This window comes from Symphalangus syndactylus, chromosome 5 (genome assembly GCF_028878055.3).
Source record: "Symphalangus syndactylus isolate Jambi chromosome 5, NHGRI_mSymSyn1-v2.1_pri, whole genome shotgun sequence".
NCBI lineage: Eukaryota > Metazoa > Chordata > Mammalia > Primates > Hylobatidae > Symphalangus > Symphalangus syndactylus.
Genome location: NC_072427.2, coordinates 81,952,253 through 81,972,197, shown reverse-complemented (window position 1 = coordinate 81,972,197; position 19,945 = coordinate 81,952,253). Strand labels below are relative to the sequence as shown.

General features: G+C 42.6%; 1 protein-coding gene across 6 annotated transcripts in view; it reads right to left on the bottom strand.

Moving 5' to 3' along the window:
• DENND5B (DENN domain containing 5B) overlaps positions 1-19,945 on the bottom strand; it is a 209,941-nt gene that overhangs the window by 34,536 nt on the left and 155,460 nt on the right. For 4 of the 6 annotated variants that reach the window (XM_055280095.2, XM_055280098.2, XM_055280094.2 and 1 more), the window contains 5 exons: positions 16,032-16,125; positions 9,325-9,456; positions 7,567-7,719; positions 6,625-6,703; positions 637-718 (listed from right to left, as the gene is read on the bottom strand). In XM_055280095.2, the coding sequence (XP_055136070.1) occupies positions 637-718; positions 6,625-6,703; positions 7,567-7,719; positions 9,325-9,456; positions 16,032-16,125 (540 nt within the window). Of the gene's footprint in view, positions 1-636; positions 719-2,916; positions 2,936-6,610; positions 6,704-7,566; positions 7,720-9,324; positions 9,457-16,031; positions 16,126-19,945 lie in introns of all 6 variants that reach the window. The other 2 variants (XM_055280097.2, XM_055280099.2) reach the window with 1 other exon arrangement.

Sequence of the window (19,945 nt, the reverse complement as noted above, 5' to 3'; positions counted from 1 at the left end):
CGAGACCATCCTGGCTAACATGGTAAAACCCTGTCTCTACTAAAAATACAAAAAATTCGCCAGGAATGGTGGCGCATGCCTGTAGTCCCAGCTACTCAGGAGGTTGAGGCAGGAGAATTGCTTGAACCAGGGAGGCAGAAGTTGCAGTGAGCTGAGATCACGACACTGCACTCCAGCCTGGGCAACAGAGACGCCATCAGAAAAAACAAAAAAAAACCCTCTGTCTCTACTAAAAATCAAAAAAATTAGCTGGGGGTGGTGGCAGGTGCCTGTAATTCTAGCCACTTGGGAGGCTGAGGCAGAAGGATTGCTTGAGTCTGGGAAGTTGAGGCTGCAGGGAGTGGTGATTGCACCACTGAACTCCAGCCTGGGTGACAAAGCAAGACCCTGTTGCAAAAGTAAAATAAAATAAAAAAGTTTAGAGATGCTTTAAAACTCTTCTCAGCTGCATCTTCTATTTGGATTTAATGTCAGGAAACACTACAATGGTATAAAAATAAAATAAATGAAATCATAAAAAATGCTTTCTTCAGAATACATAAGCCAAAAATAAACATAGCCATAATTATTTGAGCAATTTAGTTAAAAGCCACAAAATACTTCAAAGTTATCACCACGTGTATGAATAACAAATACCTCATGTCCTGAATAAGAGAGACCCTGAGCGTTGGCAACATAACTCCTGAGTCAGATTTTCTTCTTTCTGGTCCAAGGGCAACTATGTAGAAAAATATCAACAAAATATTAGAAAAGTAATAAAAAATATACATGGTTCATACTAAATACTTTGAAACTGCTCCTGCCATTTTCTCAGGTTTTAGATTCATTCTACTTTGGGGGGCTGGGATACAATATCAAAACACATAAATAGATATGAAGTTGGCACTAAAGGAAGATAGGGAACATTTTGGTGTATTAGGAACCCTATGCTTTTGACACTGGCAGGTATAAATGAGTACTGATGGGGTTGCCAGAAGGAAGAGGTTGTGGCCAGTCCAATCTAAAAGCACTACTTTCGAGGGCCTTCCATACCACGTGGATGATAAATAGGATATTTGTTGTGGCGATTTTGGGAGGGAGTTTCAATGGGGCACTAGACCCATTCATCTTGACACCCAGGTAATAAATGCTGAGGAAATTGTTCCAGACTTGCAGGGAATGTGTTACATGTTACTGAAGAAAGTGCATCTTTTTCTTTTTTTTTTTGAGATAGGGTCTCACTCTTGTCGCCCAGGCTGGAGTGCAGTGGCATGATCTCGGCTCACTGCAGCCTCCACCTCCAGGCTCAGCGATCCTCCAACCTCAGCTTCTTGATAGCTGGGATTACAGGTGCATGCCACCACACCTGGCTAATTTTCTTATTTTTTTGTAGAGATGGGGTTTTGTCTCTATGTTTATGTTGCCCAGGCTGGACTCAAACTCTTGGACTCAAGCGATCTGCCTGCCTCGGCCTCCCAAAGTGCTGGGATTACAGGCATGAGCCATCACACCCAGCCACATCTTTCTTTTTGAGGACAAAGTGAGATGGCTCAGAGAATGCCTCTACACTCCAGATGATTAGACAGAATGAAAGATGGCCACACAGGCAGTAAGAAATAGGTTGACAGAGGAAAAAAGCGGAGTTGAAACCGTAATTAGTAAGTTGGCTAGAGGGAGACAAGACAACCAGAAATAATCATGCCTCTTAAACTAGAGAACAAGTGAGAAACTTCGTTTTCAATAATAGAGATAGGGGTCTCACTATGTTGCCCAGGCCAGTCTCAAACGCCTGGCTCAAGGAATCCTCCCATCTTGGCCTCCTAAAGTGCTGGAATTACATGTGTGAGCCAGCGTGCCTAGCAATTTCTGTTGTTTAAACCACAGTTTGTGGTACTCTATCATGGCGGCCCTAGGAAATGAATATGGTAATTTATTAGTGACTCTGGAGAGAAGAGTTTAAAAGCCTGTGAGCAGAGGGCAGATTAGGGGTTAGGAAATGGAACCACTTCTTTTACCTAGAGACCTAAAATCTAAGAAGGTTTCCATGAAGCCTACTCCAGCTAGAAGAGAATTTTATAAACTATGCAAATGTGTACTTCCATTACTATTTCTTAATTGAAAATACTCAAACTATAGGCCACTTTCTCCTTCAAAATAAAGATTCATGGATTTAATTCTTGGCTACAAGAATTTGCTCATCTGCCTGAATCAAACTACAAAATTAGCCAGATGTGGTGGCGCATGCCTGTAATTCCAGCTACTTGGGAGGCTGAGGCAGGAGAATCTCTTGAACTTGGGAGGCGGAGGTTGCAGTGGGCCGAGATCATGCCATTGCATCCAGTCTTGGCAACAAGAGCGAGCGAAACTCCGTCTCCAAAAAAAAAAAAAAAGAATGAACACAAGTTCAACATTTTATTTATTTTCTATTTGGAGTGGTGAATTTTATAAATGTAGCACAGACAGCGCGTTTGTAGAGGGCAGAGACTGTATGTTTCTACAGAACCATGTACAGTCTACAGGTAGGTAAGTAATTAGTAGAAAATTTCTGATGAAGATGAAGAGTGACTCAAAATTCCTGGGTTAGATCCAGAATAACCACTTAAAAGCAGCATTTCTGGCCAGGCACAGTGGCTTACACCTGTAATCCCAGCACTTTGGGAGGCTGAAGCGGGTGGATCACCTGAGGTCAGGAGTTCGACACCAGCCTGGCCAACGTAGTGAACCCCGTTTCTACCAAAAATAGAAAAATTCACCAGGTGTGGTGGCACACACCTGTAACCCCAGGTATTCAGGAGGCTGAGGCAGGAGAATCGCTTGAACCCAGGAAGTGGAGGTTGCAGTGAGCCAAGACTGTGCCACTGCACTCCAGCCTGGGCAACAAGAGCGAAACTCCATCTCAAAAAAAAAAAAAAAAAAGAAAAAAGGCAGCATTTCCACTCCCTTCAGTGGAAGGGCTCTACACCTACCCCCTGCCAAAATCCATTTCCAGTTTAGTAGAACTTTGTCTGAAGGTGCAAAGTTTAAGACCTGGCTCAACGTTTTTATTTATTATTATTATTTTTTGGAGACAAGGTCTTGCTCTGTCACCCAAGCTAGAGTGCAGTGGTGGGATCACAGCACTCACTGTAGCCTCCACCCCCTGGGCTGAAGTGATCCTCCCACCTCAGCCTCCCAAGCATCTGGGACCACAAGCATGTGTCACTATACCTGGCTAATTAAGAAAAAAAATTTTTTTTTGTAGAGACTGGGTCTCACTATGTTACCTCAGCTGGTCTCAAACTCCTGGGCTCAAGTGATCCTTCCACCTTGGCCTCCCAAAGTGTTGGGATTACAGAACTGGGTCACCATACCCAGCCTCCCAACAGTTTTTTTTTTTTTTTTTTTTTTTTTTTTTTTTGCGACAGCATCTTGCTCTGTTGCCCAAGCTGGAGGGCAATGGCATGATCTTGGCTCACTGCAACCTCTGCCTCCTGGGTTCAAGAGATACTCATGCCTCAGCCTCCTGAATAGTTGGGATTACAGGTGTGCACCACCATACCCGGCTGACTTTTATATTTTTAGTAGAGACGGGGTTTCACCATGTTGGCCAGGCTGGTGTTGAACTTCTGGCCTCAAGTAATTTGCCCTCCTTGAGCTCCCACAGTGCTGGAATTACAGGCGTGAGCCACCATACCCAGTCCTCCCAACAAATTTAAAGGTTAAAACTTTTGAGTGATATGTTAAGAACAGTCTTTGTTCTAGGACTAATTGTATTCTGAAATTCTTTCTCAGAAATAGGATTTCAAACTACTAGGTGCGGTGATCACTAGGTCAAAATTAATACTGCCTACCCACTATGGTCCCTATCTTTCCATTCCTCTGCAACTCTTAAAATGTCTCTGACTCCTGTTTAGTGCTGCTTCTGAAGACTCATGATAATAATCCAGCAACTAGTCTCATCATGATTCAATGCTAGTAAGAATAATGTTCAAACCCATCATAAATTTTTTTTTTTTTTGACATGGAGTCTCACTTCATTGCCCAGGCTGGAGTACGGCGGAGCAGTCTTGGCTCAATGCAACCTCCATCTTCCAGGTTCAAGCGATTCACCTACCTCACCCTCCTGAGTAGCTGGGATTACAGACACCTGCCACCATGCCTGGCTAATTTTTGTATTTTTAGTAGAGAGTGGGTTTCACCAGGTTGGCCAGGCTGGTCTCGAACTCTTGATCTCAAGTGACCCATCCACCTAGGCCTCCCAAAGTGCTAGGATTACAGGCATGAGTCACCGTGCCCAGCCCATCATAAATCTTTAAGGATCTTTCCTAAATATGACAATGCAGACTGTTTATTGCCATTAATTAGGAAGCTTACTAATTGGCAAAAGAAGTATTTGGTGGAAAATCAGATTTTAAAAACTGTTAATTTTTGCATAATTACAACTTATTCCTTAAGAATGAGAGATTTCAATTTAAACTGATGTTTTAATGCATATTTCATATTCTAATAAATATATGTATTTTTTGAGACGGAGTCTCGCTCTGTTGCCCAGGCTGGCATGCAGTGGCGCAATCTTGGCTCACTGCAACCTCTGCCTCCCAGGTTCAAGCGATTCTCCTGACTCAGTCTCCTGAGTAGCTGGGATTACAGATGCGCACCACCATGCCCGGCTAATTTTTTTTAATTTTTAGTAGAGACAGGGTTTCACCATATTGACCAGGCTGGTCTTGAACTCCTGATCTCAGGTAATCCGCCTGCCTCGCCCTCCCAAAGTGCTGGGATTACAGAAGTTGAGTCACCACGCCTGGCCTCATTTCTATTTTTTTAACAGAAAAACTGGCAGAGGAGATGGACACTAGAGAATGCTTTTAAACTTGATCTGAATCTTTATAAATATAGTTACAGCCAAGGACAACAGAACCTTGGCATTCTGATTACAGGAGCTCCAGGGCAATGTAGTCAGCTTACATTCCTAGCTGTCTGATTAAATACATTTAAACACTAGGTTTCTAACAATAAATACTACATTTAGGGTAGTGTTGCCCTCTAGGGGCAGTAAGGGAAAAGAAATTAGGATGAATAAAAGGGTCTTTAAGGTCAGGCACGGTGGCTCACGCCTGTTATTCCAGCGCTTTGGGAGGCCAAGGCGGATGGATCACTTGAGGTCGGAAGTTCGAGACTTGCCTGACCAACACGGAGAAACCCTGTCTCTACTAAAAATACAAAATTACGGCCGGGCGCGGTGGCTCACTCCTGTAATCCCAGCACTTTGGGAGGCTGAGGCGGGTGGATCATGAGGTCAGGAGATTGAGACCATCCTGGCTAACAAGGTGAAACCCCGTCTCTACTACAAATACAGAAACAAAAAAAAAAACAGCTGGGTGTGGTCACGGGCACCTGTAGTCCCAGCTACTCGGGAGGCTGAGGCAGGAGAACGGCATGAACCCGGGAGGTGGAGCTTGCAGTGAGCCGAGATCGCACCACTGCACTCCAGCCTGGGCGACACAGAGAGACTCTGTCTCAAAAAAAAAAATTAGCTGGGCATGGATATGCACCTGTAATCCCAGCTACTCAGGAGGCTGAGGCAGGAGAATCACTTGAACCTGGGAGGCAGAGGTTGCAGTGAGCCGAGATCGCACCACTGTACTCCAACCTGGGTGACAAGATTGAGACTCCATCTAAAACATTTCTGAATGTTCAAAGTAATCCATACTTTTTGAAAAGGTTCCGAAATGGCTGATTCAGTATAAAGCATTTTATCTCAATTAGCTTCCCACAGTTACTTCTACTTTTTTGTGAAATAGATGGTTATTTTACATAAAGAAAAGCATGTGTTGTTGTGAAAAATACATAGTAGGTAGAACACTTAGCTTAAAAAACCCTACATAATTAGGTAAAAAATTATGACCCTTCTAACATGTTATATTTTCTATAAATTGAATAGATTCAAATCCTGAAATTTTTGAGACATATGTACATATTTTCTCCCTGAAAGATTAATGATGGTTACAAAAACTTTTTTTTTTTTTTTGAGATGGAGTCTTGCTCTGTCACCCAGGCTGCAGTGCAGTGGCGCCTTTTGAGCTCACTGCAACCTTTGCCTCCTGAGTTCAAGTGATTCTCCTGCCTCAGCCTCCCAAGTAGCTGGGACTACAGGCACCTGCCACCACGCCCAGCTAATTTTTGTATTTTTTGTAGAGTTGGGGTTTCACCATGTTGGCCAGGCTGGTCTCAAACTCCTAACCTCAGGTGATCTGCCCACCTTGGCCTCCCAAAGTGGTGGGATTACAGGTGTGAGCCACCGCGCCCAGCATAAAACTTTTAAGAAAAAAAAATTCTAATGCTAGTGAGAGTAATGTATCCTTGTGTGGCCATTTACAATTCATTGGGGGTTTTCACATGATACCTTAGTTGATCAGCATGACCATTCCAGCCTAGGTAATCTCATTTTCCTATTTTATAGATGACGAAGCAGGACTTCAGAAAGGGCAAGTAACTTTTCCCAGGTCTCACAGTTAGTAAGTAATATTGCTCCTTCTACTTTATCCCATTATTGGCAAAATGAGTAAATTTTAGCTTGAGAGAGAAAGAGATCAAGACAAGGCCATATAGTATTGAGTCTTCTCAGAGTCCAGTGCTGCTAGTTCTTTACCAATGATGTCATACCTGGTGATTCTGCAAGGTGCTCTTGTTTCTCTTCTCTGTCCTGAAATTGAATTAAATGTGACCACAAAGCCGACTTCCCCTGAAAGTACAAGGTGTGTAAAAATTTCATTTTATAAGAAATAATTCATCAAAAAATAATTTCTCATCCAAATCATTCATATTCCAATAGCCATTTAGAAGTTTGGTGATCCAAGCTCACTTATGCCTAGTTGTATGACATTCTGAGCATCTTCTGCATGTATCATAAAGGTCATCCTTTGCCTCGCTGAGAAGACTGGCAGGAGCCTGGGAAAAGGAAGCAGCTAAGCAAAGGGCCAGCATGGCAGGCAGCAGATTTCTGATGTCTGCTAGGTTGTTACTTAGTTGTATGTAATTAGGGCTGTCTACATTGGCTACATTAGTAACCATGGAATTAAAACGCTCTAGCAGCACAGAATGTACTTGTGTACATCTACATGTAAAATATGTTTGGATATATGGAGTGGCGATAAGAGAAAAAAATCGAGGTGAGAGAAAGAGAAAAAGGGAAGAAGAAAGAAACATGCACACGTCAGAAAAAAATCAGAAAGGGAGACTAGAGACAAAAGCAAAGAGACCATTTGAATGATTTCGCCCTGACTTATTAGATAACTGAAAATGGTAAGGAACTGTTTATTCTGGACAGCGACAAAGGCAAACGTTTAATGGAACTTACTAGGGATACAGCCTCTGCAATGGTGTGCTAGTTCATCCTTTCCTGCTTAGCAGGAAAGATCCCCAAACCACCTCCTGCTCATGGCTTATATTTTCTTTTCCTGAAATTAAAATGCCTGTGGCATTTTTCTAGTCGCCTTGTGACAAAAGAGCCTATTTTTTTTTTTAAATGACATATTTGTCTCCTTGTTACATTTCTTCACAGGGCTCTTAACTGGCCAGGGCACCAGGACCTCCTAAAACTGTTACCTGCTTGACCTGCAAGCCATGGCTCCATATCCTCTCCAGCAGGTCACAGAGGCTGGCGATCAAGGTGTTCTCCTCCAGGCCGGTGATGTTTGCTTCTCCATGGCCAAGTTCCACCGCTTCATGTCCCATCTTCTCCACCAACATGCGCTTTGTCTAAGAATATCATGTGTAGTCATATGGCAGCCCAGCAGTGAAACCAAAAATCAACAAGTCAATTACTGAAGTAGGAGACTTGGTTTCCCTTCATTGTACTTCTATTTGCAGATTTGTAATCACCTTGGGAAAAAAAATCTCTTAATCTTGGTGGTCAACTAACTGGACTAATATAATTTATATGTTACTATTTTGTCAGAAAAATGGAGTGTGACTAAAGAGAAAATAAGATAATATTTGTAAGGCATCCCCATGTTGAAAAGATGCTTATGTACAACAGTTGTCAAATTATTAACTTCTGTGATACTGGGGAATTACAGCAGACCTAGAAAATGTACTGTCACGGCTGGGCATGGTGGCTCACACCTGTAATCCCAGCACTTTGGGAGGCCCAGGCGAGTGGATCACCTGAGGTCAGGAGTTCGAGACCAGCCTGGCCAACGTGGTGAAACCCTGTCTCTACTAAAAATACAAAAGTTAGCCGGGCAGTAGTGGCACACGCCTGTAATCCCAGTTATTTGGGAGGCCGAGGCAGAAGAATCGCTTGAACCCGGGAGGTAGAGGTTGCAGTGAGCTGAGATCACATGCCACTGCATTCCAGCCTGCTGGGTGATAGAGCAAGACTCTGTCTCAAAAAACAAAAAACAATAAAAAAAGAAAATGTACTGTCAGAATATGGAACCCCATCCTGCCACTACAACTTGCCCTATCACTGCCCCAGCATCTTAGCATACTAAAGATTCTTGGACTTAGTTTTTGACTGCACTTAGGTAAAAACCAGAATACAAATGGGCAGCTCTACATTTTTTGAGAACTCTAATTTGTGAATGAACCAGGACTTTCCTTCTCCTTTTTTATTTTTTCTTTGTTCATCAAGCATGCACCAAAAAATGGAAAGAAAATGGAAATCAGTTTCATGTAAGTTAATTTGCATCAGTCTTAGTAGCTTTTACAAAATGTAAAATGAGAGAGAATGTAGCTCTTTTAGGCAAGAACTTTAATTCACCACTATATACTGATGCTGAAAATAGTACATTTATTGAATATGCAGAGAAGGTACTCAAGAAATGACTGTCAAATAAATAAATAAAATTATTAGCTAAAATGGTGTTTTAAGTTTTGTTAGTTTGTACTGCTACCTCCAATAAACAGAGGTTTCTGAGAAGAGAATGTTGTGCAATATACACAAACCTACAACACAGCTAAGGTATTTTTCCTTATAGGGACAAAAACCATGTACAGGCACAAATAAGGTTGTACACAGGTGCATACACAGACACAAAAGTGTTGCCTTTCACACAAGATAACAACATTCCTGACAAATCATGAGTGGCTTAAGACATCTGTTTATGTTGGTGAGGAGGACAGCAATGTCTGAAAAGGTGAGAAAAATGGTACAAGGCTCTCATGTCGTTGATTCTGTGGGCAATGAAGAACCCATGGAGGTTCAATACCCCAGTAAAGAGCACATGAGGTCAATGCCACAGTAAAAGTTTTCTTCTAGTAAAATTACATGCTTAAATGGGGGTTAACTCAGTTCATCTTCGCCTCACACATGGTGTAAACATGAATGCACACTGTCTGGCGTCAGTGAATAATACATACCTTCATTCTACATTCTTTTAATAAGCCTTCTACGAATTTACAGTTGGTCTGTGCAATAACTGCAGGAGAGAGGTCTGACAGTTTGGGTTGCCTCAGGTTTTTTCCTAAACTTCGTGCCTCTTGCATATATTTCTAAAAATTAAGGAGTATTTTTAATGCATACACATTAGCTATTCTTCTAATCTTCTTAACCTTATACAAACAAGTGCAGAGACAAATGAAATGCAAAAAAGTCCGTAAGTGTATGTGCATATAACAACAATTAATGTTTTAGTGTACTAAAAGACAGAGGACACTCATATGCCACCCCATAACAACTGTTAACTCCTGTGAGAAGTAAAGTGACAGAAACCCCACCACATTAAAACTCATTCAAAGTAAGATGACATTTCATTTTGTTTAGTCTTTTTATTGGGAATACAAAAGGTTGTGTCAGGATTGTGGTTGGGACAAAAAAATTTAGGTGTTTAGATCACAAATCCAAGGTTCTGCAGGAGCCCAGTGGTTCTCAGATCACTGATTTCCTCCACTCCTTTCCCCATACAGCAAGACTTCACATACCTCTAGTCTCCCGGGCAGTGCTCTCCAATCTAACCCTTTGCTCTATAATCAAGTCACAACAGTAAAATCAGGAGCTTTCGAATCTGGTTGTAACTAATTTTATGACTCAGGCGTATCAACTAATGTTTGTGCATCTCAGCTTGTTAAATGGGCACAAAACATGCCCCCTACCTCCCCAAAAGGCTATAGGATCACTCTGAAAAGCACGATGTGCTCCAAGTGAAGGTGGCCTCTTTCTGTGATGTTTTTGCTAAAGCCCTACCTTGCCTTGTTCTATAATCAAGAGAAAGTGAATTACAGTGCTACTTTTGGGGTTTGTGGTAACTCTAAGGTATCACAGAAACTTAACCAAATGCTCTTGAGCTTTGGATAGTGAATTTCTATTAAAAAAATCACTACATGTGATTAGTGCAAGACATGTGCTCTCTCTCTTCTTTCTATGCTGTCTATAAAAGTTCATCCAGAGGCCAGGCGGTGGCTCACGTCTGTAATCCCAGCACTTTGGGAGGCCGAGGTGGGTGGATCACCAGAAGTCAGGAGTGCGAGACCAGCCTGGCCAACATGGTCAAAACCCTGTCTCTACTAAAAATACAAAAATTAGTCAGGCGTGGTGGTGGATGCCTGTAATCCCGGCTACTTGGGAGGCTGAGGCAGAAGAATCGCTTGAATCTGGGAGGTGGAGATTGCAGTGAGTGGAGATGGCGTCACTGCACTCCAGCCTGGGCAACTGAGTGAGACTCCATCTCAAAAAAAAAAAAAAAAAAAAAACCATGTGGATGCCTTATGTTTACATCAGGATCACAGGGCAGAATTTTCCAAAAAAGTCCAAGTGACTCAGGACCATATTTAGAGAATAACTGCTCTACATTATATAGTAAAAGTAGCAGTTTATTGGCTGGTAGTGAGGGGCAGCAGGGAGACTGAGGCGGCAAGCCAGCACATCCTCCCACGGGCACATATGTGAAATCTACCCTTACTATCTTCAGAGGAGAGCTTGATATTATAAAAGAAGATGTGTAAAATCCTTTGCATTCTTTAAAAAAGAGAGTTTGTACATTTAATATATTTCTCCTTTGGAAGAAAAGTAATCTGCTAAGTCTGGTACAAATAAAAAAAATCCCACTGATTAGGGATTCAACTAATCAGTTTACCTGCTACCTCCCAACCTTTGTGACGAAAGGCAAAATTAACAAAATAATTTTTTTTCCAGTCCAATCATTTTAACAGTTGTCTCTAATTCTCAATTTTCCCTTATTTCTTCGACCCTCTTAAAAATGTTTGAAGCAGAGTCCAGGCGTTTGAGACCAGCCTGGCCAACATGGTGAAACTCCTTCTCTACTAAAAATACAAAAATGTGGCGGGCGCCTGTAATCCCAGCTACTCGGGAGGCTGAGGCAGGAGAATTGCTTGAATCTGGGAGGTGGATGTTGCAGTGAGCCAAGATCGTGCCATCGCGCTCCAGCCTAGGTGACAAAAGCAAGACTCCATCTCAAAAAAAAAAAAAAAAAAAATGTTTGCAGCAGAAAGAAGTATACATAAATGTTATGAGAACTGCAGAGTTTACTTTTATTTTTTGAGATGGAATCTCGATCTGTCACCCAGGCTGAAGTGCAGTGGCGCAATCTCAGCTAACTGCTACCTCTGCCTCCCAGGTGCAAGCAATTCTCCTGCCTCAGCCTCCTGAGTAGCTGGGAATACAGGTACACATCCCACGCCTGGCTAATTATTTATTTATTTTTGAGACGGAGTCTTGCTGTGTCGCCCAGGCTGGAGTGCAGTGGCGTGATCTTGGCTCACCGCAAGCTCCGCCTCCTGGGTTCACGCCATTCTCCTGCCTCAGCCTCCCAAGTAGCTGGGACTACAAGGCGCCCGCCACCACGCCCGGCTAATTTTTTGTATTTTTAGTAGAGATGGGCTTTCACTGTGTTAGCCAGGATGGTCTCAATCTCCTGACCTCGTGATCCACCCGCCTCGGCCTCCCAAAGTGCTGGGATTACAGGCGTGAGCCACCGCACCCAGCCATGCCCGGCTAATTTTTATATTTTTAATAGAGACAGGGTTTCACCATGTTGGTCAGGCTGGTCTCAAACTCCTGACCTTGTGATCCACCCACCTCGGCCTCCCAAAGTGCTGGGATTACAGGCGTGAGCCACCACACCCGGCCGTAATTTTTGTATTTTTAGTAGAGACAGGGTTTCACTATGTTGGTCGGGCTGGTCTCAAACTCCTGACCTCGTGATCTGCCCGCCTCGGCCTCCCAAAGTGCTGGGATTACCTGCATGAGCCACCCTGCCCAGGGAGTTTATTTGATTTTTAAAATCTATCAACCATTACCAGCAGAGAAGTCAAATGTAACAAGGTCTATAGAAATGGTCTGAAGGTTAGTTTTTATTTATTTATTTATTATTTTTTTTTTCTTGAGACGAAGTCTTGTTCTGTCACCCAGGCTGGAGTGCAGTGGCTCGGTCGTGGCTCACCGCAAACTCTGCCTCCTGGATTCAAGCAATTCTCCTGCCTCAGCCTGTCGAGTAGCTGGGATTACAGGTGCTGGCCACCACACCCGGCTAATTTTTATATTTTTAGTAGAGACGGGGTCTCGCCATGTTGGCCAGGCTGGTCTCAAATTCCTGACCTCAAGTGATCCACTCACCTTGGCCTCCCAAAGTGCTGGGATTACAGGCATGAGCCACCACGCCCTGCCTGTTTTTTCTGTTGTTGTTTTTTGTTTTGTTTTAAGACAGAGTCTCGCTCTGTTGCCCAGGCTGTAGTGCAGTAGGTGCAATCTTGGCTCACTGTAACCTCCGCCTCCTGGGTTCAAGCGATTCTCCTGCCTCAGCCTCCCAAGTAGCTGGCATTATAGGCACGAGCTACAACATCTGGCTAATTTTTGTATTTTTCGTAGAGATGGGGTTTCACCATGTTGGCCAGGCTGGTCTCGAACTCCCGATCTCAAATGATCTCCCCACCTCAGCCTCCCAAACTGTTGGGATTATAGGCGTGAGCCACTGCCCAGCCTGAATACTTTTTTGTTTGTTTGGTTTTTGTTTTGTTTTGAGACAGAGTCTTGGTCTGCTGCCTAGGCTGGAGTGCAGTGGCAGGATCTCAGCTCACTGCAGCCTCCGCCTCCCAGATTCAAGCAATTCTCCTGCCTCAGCCTCCTGAGTAGCTGGGACTACAGGCACATGCCACCACACCCGGCTAATTTTTGTATTTTTAGTAGAGGTGGGGTTTCACCATGTTGGCCAGGCTGGTCTCGAACTCCTGTTCTCAAGTGATCTGCCCGCCTTGTCCTCCCAAAGTGCTGGGATTAAAGGTGTAAGCCACTACACCTGGCCCCTGAATACCTCTTAAAGTCAATTATTGGATTAAAAATTAACCACTGTCGGCTGGTCAAGGTTGCTCACGCCTGTAATCCCAGCACTTTGGGGGGCCGAGGTGGGAGGATCACAAGGTCAAGAGATCGAGACCATCCTGGCCAACATGGTGAAACCCCATCTCTACTAAAAATACAAAAAATACAAAAAAAAAAAAAAAATTAGCTGGGCGTGGTTCGTGCCTGTAGTTCCAGCTACTTGGGAGGCCTAGGCAGGAAGACCAGGAGGTGGAGGTTGCAGTGAGCCAAGATCACGCCACTGCATTCCAGCTTGGTGACAGAGCGAGACTCCGTCTCAAAAACAAAAAATTAAGCACTGTTTAAAGTTTATGTCCTGTTTTATATAAAGGAAAACAAGCTAGATGGCGACTGTCCTATGAGTGACCAATTTACTGAGCCCTCAGTACATATGGGGCAGGTACAGTTATCAGCCAACAGTGGATTCCATAGGGCCATGTGCAAAGTCTCCTTCTGGGCATCTCTGCTGGAGCCATAGAACTAGCAACATTCCATGGACATGCACAGAAAGGATACAGGGGGCAGCAAAAGGCCTCTCTTCACAGCAAGAAGGGAGGCTGCCTCTGCAAGTTGCAAAAACAGAGCAACTGCCTTTAAAATAAACAAGTCATGATAAAAATAACATCTGGAGGAAAAAACATATTTCAAGATGAAAAATACAGAAGAGAGAGAGACTTTTCACAAGAAATGCTTTTATAATACAGTCTAGAAGTAACCCCAGATTTCTTCTGAGATTACTACTGTGCTCTTCTTTATTTCTGCTTAAGACAAATGAAACCACTACGAACTACCTGTGAAAATATATCCTGTTATTCAATAAACACTGAACTAACTGCTCTTTAAAACACAGGCTCTCCCAGAATTTTCTAATAAACACCCTAGCCCTTTACCTTTACCTGGTGTTCAACTTGTGAAGAGAAGACCATTGTAAAATAGATTTAAGCTAGTATGACATAATGGGGGAAAAATATAAGCAAGATTTCTAAGTTACTTGTTGCCTTGAGCGAACAGCGGTTAGTGCAAGCTGTCATGCAGGGTAAATGTGAAGAATATTGGCCTAGAACTCAGGAGTCTTGGGCTATAGGCCCAGCTCTGTCTTTGTGTGCTTTTAACTCTGGGCAAATCTCTTGGACTTCGATTTAATCATGTCAAATTGGACAAGATGATCTTAAAGATTCCTCTTGGCACTGAGATTCTATGTTGATGACTGAATTTTCTGACCACATAAAATACAGACCAGGAAGGGGAAATCAAAATTCTGTGGAGATAAAACCCAGCAAAAGAAAGGCTATCTGAAATTCAATCACATCTGTACTTCTGGAAAATGCTTAAATAAAGGGGAGTTTGTATATTTAATACATTTCCCCCTTTGAAGTAAGGCAATTTGCTATCTAGCACACAAAAAAAATCCCACTGATTAGAGACCCGAATGATTAGTTTTACATGACAGCAGCATAGAATTACTCATATTAGCACACACAAACACAGAAAGGGACTAAACTTAAGAAGCAGAGAGCAAAATGGGGAGTGTGAGTTCACATCTCAAGGTCATGTGAGGCATTCTAGAGCTATGTGCACTCACAACATGTGTAACATTCAAGTAACACCAAAGACAAGATTGGCGGAACATCTGGTAAAGTACTTTCAAGCAAAGAACATACCAGGCAGCACTCAGAGAAGGATTTTTTAGGAAGTCGTGCAGGAGGAGGTGGACCCTGATCCCACTCCCAGAATGCCATGGAGTTCTGACAGACCAAAAGCTCCCCGGAAGGCTAAGAGGATGGAGAAGTGCCAATGACGGGAAAGCAAAAAAGAAAAGGATAGGGAGAAAGAGACAAGCAGAACAAGCATGCACATGATAAAATCACAGCAAAAGAGAGGGAAGGAAGAAAATACAGTAGCCAAAAAAAAAAAAACACTACACAGGTGATGCTTCAGTTCTTAATAAAATGTTTAAAATCATATATGTATGAACACGACAAAAACAAGAGATGTTTGGGATGATGTTTTCTGCTGTATTTTTACAAATCTGATTCTAGAAAACAGTTAACAAGTCTTCTGATTGCATTTCTCTTTTGATCATAAGAAACAAAACAATCAGGCTGGGCATGGCAGCTCACACCTGTAATCCCAATACTTTGGGAGGCCTGAGGCAGGAGCACTGCTTGAGCCCAGGAGATCAAGACCAGCCTGGGCAACATAGCAACATATAAATCTATATATATATGCAGATTTCACACAGAAAAAAATCAAAACTTACTTGTTGTATAATTATGGTCTTATTTTCAAAGAGTACAAATAAAGTGTAAGGATCTTAATTTAAAAATAGTTTTAAAACACTTTCAAAAATTAGAGATTCAAGAAAAAAAAATGGTGCCAGCAAGCCAAGAACAAAGCAGAGGCAAGTACTTATTATAATTATGCTTGAAACTTAGCAATGTCTAGGCTTCTCATGTAGACAATTTTTCTCCTATAGGAGACATAGTAACTAAAAATTTATCCTAAACTTGATCTTTACTTGATGTAATACACAGAAAGACTTGTTTTAGAGCCTTATTATAGACGTCTTGAAATTACAAAAATGGAAAAAAGGGTGTTTTCCGCTATATGTCTGTACAAAAGGATTAATATTTTAAACTATAACAGTTTTTTTTTTTAAAGAACATTAAGAATCTACACAATGATATCTGCTGGAAGGAATAATTCTAGTTCATGGCGCTTGCTGCGAGGCACCCCAGGAAGGTAGACCACATACCTCCCTCAAGTCATTGTCCAGCCCAACGTGCTCAGAATGCTGGCGAAGGCGCTCTTTCCTGCGCTGTGCAGTGGCACTCCGACTTACCCAGCGACTGAAACAATTAAATGATTTAAAAATGCGTTCCTTATCTTTAAAATAGAAAGCATTAACCATTCAACACAAAGCACTGACACATTTTAAAATCAATTATTTAAAAAATATATAGCAGCTTTGTTAAAATATAATTAAAATACCATACTATGCACCCATTTAAAACATACAGCCAAACGGTTTTTAGTATCTTTCCAGATATGTGCTGTCATCACCATAATCAGAATTTTTAAAAACTGAGGTCAAAAAGGCACAGTATCAATACACTTTAGATACTTACATACATAACAATAAGTCAAATCTTAACTGAGTTAGTCCTTGATTATATTAAGACATATAATAGCAATGCTTTGACTTGCTCAAATATTATGAATATTTTTTAATACAAAGGAGAATATTCTCAAAACCCATAATTTAGAATTACTTAATTCTAGCGTCCTAAAAGAATAGAAATGTATGAAGCTTCCAACTTTTTAAGGAAAGGTTTCTATCAAACTTGACTAGGCGCAATGGCTTACCCCTGTAATCCTAGCATTTTGGCCTGATGACTTGAGGCCAGGAGTTCGAGACCAGCCTAGGCAACATAGTGAGACTCTGTCTCTACAAAAAATTTAAAAAATTAGCCTCCTTAGCTACTTGGGAGGCTGAAGTGGGAAGATAATTTGAGCCCAGGAGTTTGGGGCTGCAGTGTGCCATGACTGCACTCCTGCATTCCAGCCTGGATGACAGCGATATCTGGTCTCAAGATAAATAGAAAGATTCAAACTCATAAGAGTGAGTCCTCATCTGTAAAGTCTAAGAGTTGTGCTCAAAGACCACTGTGATTCCTTTTTGCTCTAAAATTTCATGATTGTGTTTCTGAAGTGATAGCTTGTGTTTATCAGTTGTTTTTAGAAAATATTTATAATATAAACTCAGTATCAAAATATGCAGGACAAATGAGTTTAAAATAAAACCTGAGCTCTTTTCCAAGGCCTATAAAACTCTAAATATAAAGACCTCTGCTTCATTCCCTCTGATCTTATATCACTTCTCCCCTAATTACTATGTTCTAGTATAGTAACCTCCATTCTGTTTCTAAATGATTAATAAAATCAGTGCTAGTTCTGTAATAATCTTCTCCGCTACTAAACTGCTGGTATCAAAACTGCCTTTCAGATGAGAACAGGTGCGTTCAAGGTGGTATGGCCGAAGATGTAAGTTGCCTTCCAGCTCAAATAACTTTGTTTTTAGTTAATAATGATTCAACTCATGTGCCCTAGACCCAGACCTGCCCTAGATGATATGAGGGGCTTAAAAATTTATAATGTTTCCCTTATTCAAAGGTCCTCTTGTGGCCAGCCTAGCTATCTGCAGGCTCCAGCTTAGTGTGTAAGACTCAACCACCCAGCGATTATCCTTAATCACTCCTTTCTATCATCTTCATTCAGTGAAGAATTTGGAACCTGGCTCAGTTTTCTTTTCTTCCCTGCTACGGGAAGTACAAAGACTATATAGATAACTTTGTCTTAAAATTCTGGGGTCGCCTAACATGCAACTTCACCTCCACTCAGCTTTAGATGCAACCAGGACATCACACTAAATCCAATGGTCATCCAGAACTCCTCTACCTCAGAAATCCTGAACTCCACCATCTTAGCCACTGACCCCCATCTCCCATTACATTAGCTCTTCCATGCCTTGACTCTCACTTAAGACCCCTTGTGCTTTCTCGTCTTTCTGTTATGAACATAAAGTCTGTGGAAAGCCACCTAAACTACTCCCATTCTAGCACTCTCTCCTCTGTAACAATCCTCTACTTCCCTCCTTACCTGCCCACCAGAGCCCCAAACCCCGGATGAAGACTATCCCCTCATTTCCCTATTCCCGTACCCACACAGACTAGTTCCCAATTTCCCTCACGACTACCCATGAATCACTTCACCTGCCTTTTATCAACTCTTCCCCATTCTCCTCAAAGACTACTGCAAACTCTTCACACTCAGGTACCCTTGCCTCCTTCTTCCTGCCTTCTACTTAGACAATGCACGCACATAAACATCCTCATCTTCTAATCTCAAAGTATAAAATATATTAGCCAAGGCTCAAAACTGTGTCTTCCACCTGCATCCTTGACCAATTCTCCCGTCTTTTCAACCCGCTCCATTAGTGACCTCCTTTGCTGTATCACCAATCTTTCTCTCAGTGGAATCTCTTCAGGTGACAAGCATGCTGGTCTCCCTCATGGCCCTCTGTAGTCACATTAACATCTGTTTCTTCACACCTCTGATGTAAAAATTCTTAAAATATTTACATGTAAGACTTCTACTTATTTACGTTTGGATCTTCAGTTCATTTCAAATCAGCTACTTCCCTTGAAAACACTTTTTAAAGTTTTTTTTAGTTTGTTTGTTTGAGATGGAGTCTTGTTCTGTCGCCCAGGCTGGAGTACAGTGGCACGACCTCGGCTCACCGCAACCTCCACCTCCTGGGTTCAAGTGATTCTCCTGCCTCAGCCTCTTGAATAGCTGGGATCACAGGTGCACACCACCCGGTTAATTTTTGTATTTTTAGTAGAGATGGGGTTTCACCATGTTGGCCAGGCTGGTCTCGAACTCCTGACCTTCATGTGATCCGCCCACCTTGGCCTCCCAAGTAGCTGGGATTACAGGTGCAAGCCACCAATGCTCAGCTAATTTTTGTATTTTTTGTAGAGACAGGGTTTTACCATGTTGCCTAGATCAGTCTTGAACTCCTGAGCTCAATGCGATCTGCCTGTCTCAGCCTCCCAAAGTGCTGGGATTACAGGTGTGTCTGTTCCCAGCTGCCTAACCTCCCCCCCCCTTTTGTTTTTGAGACGGAGTCTCAGGCTGTCACCCAGGCTGGGGTGCAGTGGCATGATTTCACTGCAAACTCCACCTCCTGGGTTCAAGTGATTCTCCTGCCTCAGCCTCCCAAGTAGCTGGGACTACAGGTGTGTGCCACTACACCCGGCTAATTTTAGTATTTTTTAGTAGAGAAAGGGTTTCATTATGTTGGCCAGGCTGGTCTTGAACTCCTGACCTCAAGTGATCTGCCCGCCTCAGCCTCCCAAAGTGCTGGGATTACAGATGTGAGCCACCGCGCCCAGCCCAGCTCCTGCAATTTTCAACCTCAGCGTTTCCAATGAAATAAGTTCTCTCACCTCTGAGCCTTTGTCCATGAAGTTTTCTCCCAACTTTCATTCACCTTTCAGATAGATTAGAGGCCACTGCTTCCAGAAAGTGTTCTATGACTCTTCCAAATCTAAGTTAGCTACCCATCCTGTACGCCTCAATTATAGTATCTATCACAGAGTATTATAGTTACTTATCTCCATTTTCTATAAAATCTCCTCTAGAAGGGCCAGTATCTTGTCTGTCAGCCATCTTATTGGCAAAGTCTACTATATCACCTGCCCCCCACCCCCCACCCCTTTTTTTTTTTGAGACGGAGTCTCGTTCTGTCGTCCAGGCTGGAATGCAGTGGCACAATCTTGGCTCATTGCATGCTCTGCCTCCCGGGTTCACACCATTCTCCTGCCTCAGCCTCCCGAGTAGCTGGGACTACAGGTGCCCGCCACCACGCCCGGCTAATTTTTTGTATTTTTAGTAGAGACGGGGTTTCACTGTGTTAGCCAGGATGGTCTCGATCTCCTGACCTCGTGATCCTCTGGCCTTGGCCTCCCAAAGTGCTGGGATTACAGGCGTGAATCACCATGCCTGGCCATCACCTGCCCCTTCTATAAATACAATTAAGTAAACAGAGATGCAGTCTAACATGTAGGTTTACAGATGTTCATCACAGCATATATATATGTAATA